At 59.9% G+C, this 2,662-nt stretch overlaps 1 protein-coding gene across 2 annotated transcripts in view; it reads left to right on the top strand.

Moving 5' to 3' along the window:
* Positions 1-549: 549 nt before the first annotated feature.
* The window catches only part of Asic1 (acid sensing ion channel subunit 1), a 31,596-nt gene continuing 29,483 nt past the window's right edge, over positions 550-2,662 (top strand). Inside the window, exons 1-2 of one of the 2 annotated variants that reach the window (XM_021183599.2) lie at positions 550-1,067; positions 1,951-2,328. In XM_021183599.2, coding sequence (XP_021039258.1) covers positions 1,967-2,328 — 362 coding nt within the window. In that variant the 5' untranslated portion in view covers positions 550-1,067; positions 1,951-1,966. Of the gene's footprint in view, positions 1,068-1,358; positions 1,422-1,950; positions 2,329-2,662 lie in introns of those variants that run through there. The other variant, XM_029469375.1, reaches the window with a different exon arrangement.

Genomic DNA, 2,662 nt, shown 5'->3' on the forward strand with positions numbered 1-2,662 from the left:
TTTTCTTCTCTCTGTTCCTGTCTGCTTTATAGATCTGCCAACGAGACACTTGCACACGGGCTGCTTAAGAAATCCACTGGTATACAAATGGGGTCTGGGTGGCCAAGGGTATTTATATATGTGCGTGTGTGTGTGTGTGTGTGTGTGTGTGTGTGTGTGTCACATGAAGGTGGGAAGCAGGAATAAGAGCAGGTGAGTGAATGTGTACAAACAGGTAAGTGCTCGTGTGAGGGTCAGGCTTCAGGGATGTGTAGGTGTATGTGATGTGTGGATGGCTGAGTGGCAAGGTAAGACTCCAGTCTGAATTTGCCTGTATCTCCACACAGGCAAATGCTTGAATCAGTCAAGTGTGACTGTGACTCGGAGTGTGTGTGTGTGTGTGTGTACACGTGTGCATGTGCCATCAGAGGAAGCAGCAGCAGCAGCAAGAGGCAGGAGCTTCGATCCGAAGGAGACAACGTGGGGAGGGGGACGTTGGGGACAGACACCCTCCTTCCTGCGCGCACACGTGCGCGTGCACACACACACCATAGTCACACACACACACACACACACACACAAGCCACAGGGCCTCGCAAGCAGGGAGCGGAGCCGGCTCCGGGATCCGAGCGAGGCAGCTCTGCTGAGAGCGGCGGGAGGAGGCGAGCCAGCGGGGGGAGCCCTCGGTTCCGCTCCCGGGCCGGGGGCCCCCCGCGCACACCGGCCCAGAGACACCCTCGCAGACACTCGTAGGCGCGCACGCGCACCCTTTCCCCTCCTCCTCCCCTCCCGCCGCCTCCCGGCCGGACGATGGATCCCTGCAGATCCCGGGGCTGAGAGCACCGCGCAGCGCCAGCGCGCCGAGCCCCGGGCGGACCAAGCCGAGCGAGCAAGCGCGCGCGGGCGGCGGACCGAGCTGAGCCGAGCTGGCCGAGCGGGCCGCTCCCTGCAGGGCTCTACGCGGGTGCCGCGGCAGCCGGCGGCAAGGGCTCCGGGCCATGAGCCCCTCCGCCGCGCGGCGCTGAGCCCACGGACGGCCTCGCGCCCCAGGACCTGCAGCGGCGGCCGGCTTTCCCCAGCCCCCTCAGGTGGGTTTCCGACCCCGCTGCCTTGGGCCCCGGGTTTCCCGGTGCCCCAAAGCCGAGACTCTCCTCCCCTGTAGCTTTCTCCAGCTTCTGGGGAGGCTCGGCGGATGGGGAGGGGGCGGGGGGCCGAGCCGGGAATATGACTGCGACGAGAAGCTGGACTGGAGGGGGTGCGTTCGGGGCGGGGACAACTGGCTGTCATAGGGAACCGCGCCCCCCCCCCATTCCTACATCCACCTCAGGCAGCCTACCATCCTCTCCCAAACACACACACACACACACACACACACACACACACACACACACACACAGCCTGCGCCTATGCCTGTGCTTGTTTGAGAACTGGAGACACAGAAGGTGAGGATTCAGGCAGGGCCCCTCCCCAGATGTGCCCACCTCCGGAGAGGTGGCCCTGGTTTAGCTCCTGAGGTGACAACCTGTTCCTGGGGATACCCTTGATCAAGAGAAGAGCCCCTGACCCCTGGTTCAGCCCATTATGGGGAGTTTGATCTTGGCTGGGGTAGATATTCCTGTCCCAGAGTGACCTCACATCTGGAGGGAACTCCCATGCCTGCCTGTGGGTGCATCGGGGACTTCTCTCCTTCACTCTAGTGGCTGTATCTGGGGTCCCCCATAGTCTGGGAAGCTTGCAGACCATGCTCTCGACCCGAGCTGACCCCCCCCCCAGCCTCTATGTTTGAATGACTGTCATCTTGGATGGTCCCTCGTTCGAGCCACCTTTGGAGCCTGCATGTCAGGGAAGTCTTCCCTTGGACAAGCAGTGACCTCCGGTTAAGGATTTTGGATGGACATAATTGGAGGGCCCCTACATGCGCCTTCATCTCAGGACAATGACAGAGTCTTGTCTCCTCTTTCCTCCCTCCAGGATCCCCTTGGCAAGCATGGAACTGAAGACCGAGGAGGAGGAGGTGGGTGGTGTCCAGCCGGTGAGCATCCAGGCTTTTGCCAGCAGCTCCACGCTGCACGGTCTTGCCCACATCTTCTCCTATGAGCGGCTGTCACTGAAGCGGGCACTATGGGCCCTGTGTTTCCTGGGTTCGCTGGCCGTCCTGCTGTGTGTGTGCACTGAGCGTGTGCAGTACTACTTCTGCTACCACCACGTCACCAAGCTCGACGAAGTGGCTGCCTCCCAGCTCACCTTCCCTGCCGTCACTCTCTGCAACCTCAATGAGTTTCGCTTTAGCCAAGTCTCCAAGAATGACCTGTACCATGCTGGGGAACTGCTGGCCCTGCTCAACAACAGGTGGGCAGCTCCCATCCACCCCTCTGCATGGCTTGTGGAGTAACACGGTCCTTAGCCCACCAAAAGTCAACCAGCTCTGCCCTCTAGCATCCCCTTAAACCTGCCGCTCACGGCGGAGGGACTGAGATCATGCCAGTACCAGTTACCTACACACAATCTCTGATTCCAACTTAGGTCAAAACAGCTCTGTCCCCACCCAGCCTGAGCTAGGAGATGTTAGCTCTTTCCCCAGAGAGCATCACCTACCTCCTGGTACTATCCTCCTCGACTCAGGGAATGGGACGGACCACTTTTTTTTTTTTTTTTTTTTTTTTTTTTTTCTGAGACAGGGTTT

Source organism: Mus caroli, chromosome 15 (assembly GCF_900094665.2).
Source record: "Mus caroli chromosome 15, CAROLI_EIJ_v1.1, whole genome shotgun sequence".
NCBI classification, from domain to species: domain Eukaryota; kingdom Metazoa; phylum Chordata; class Mammalia; order Rodentia; family Muridae; genus Mus; species Mus caroli.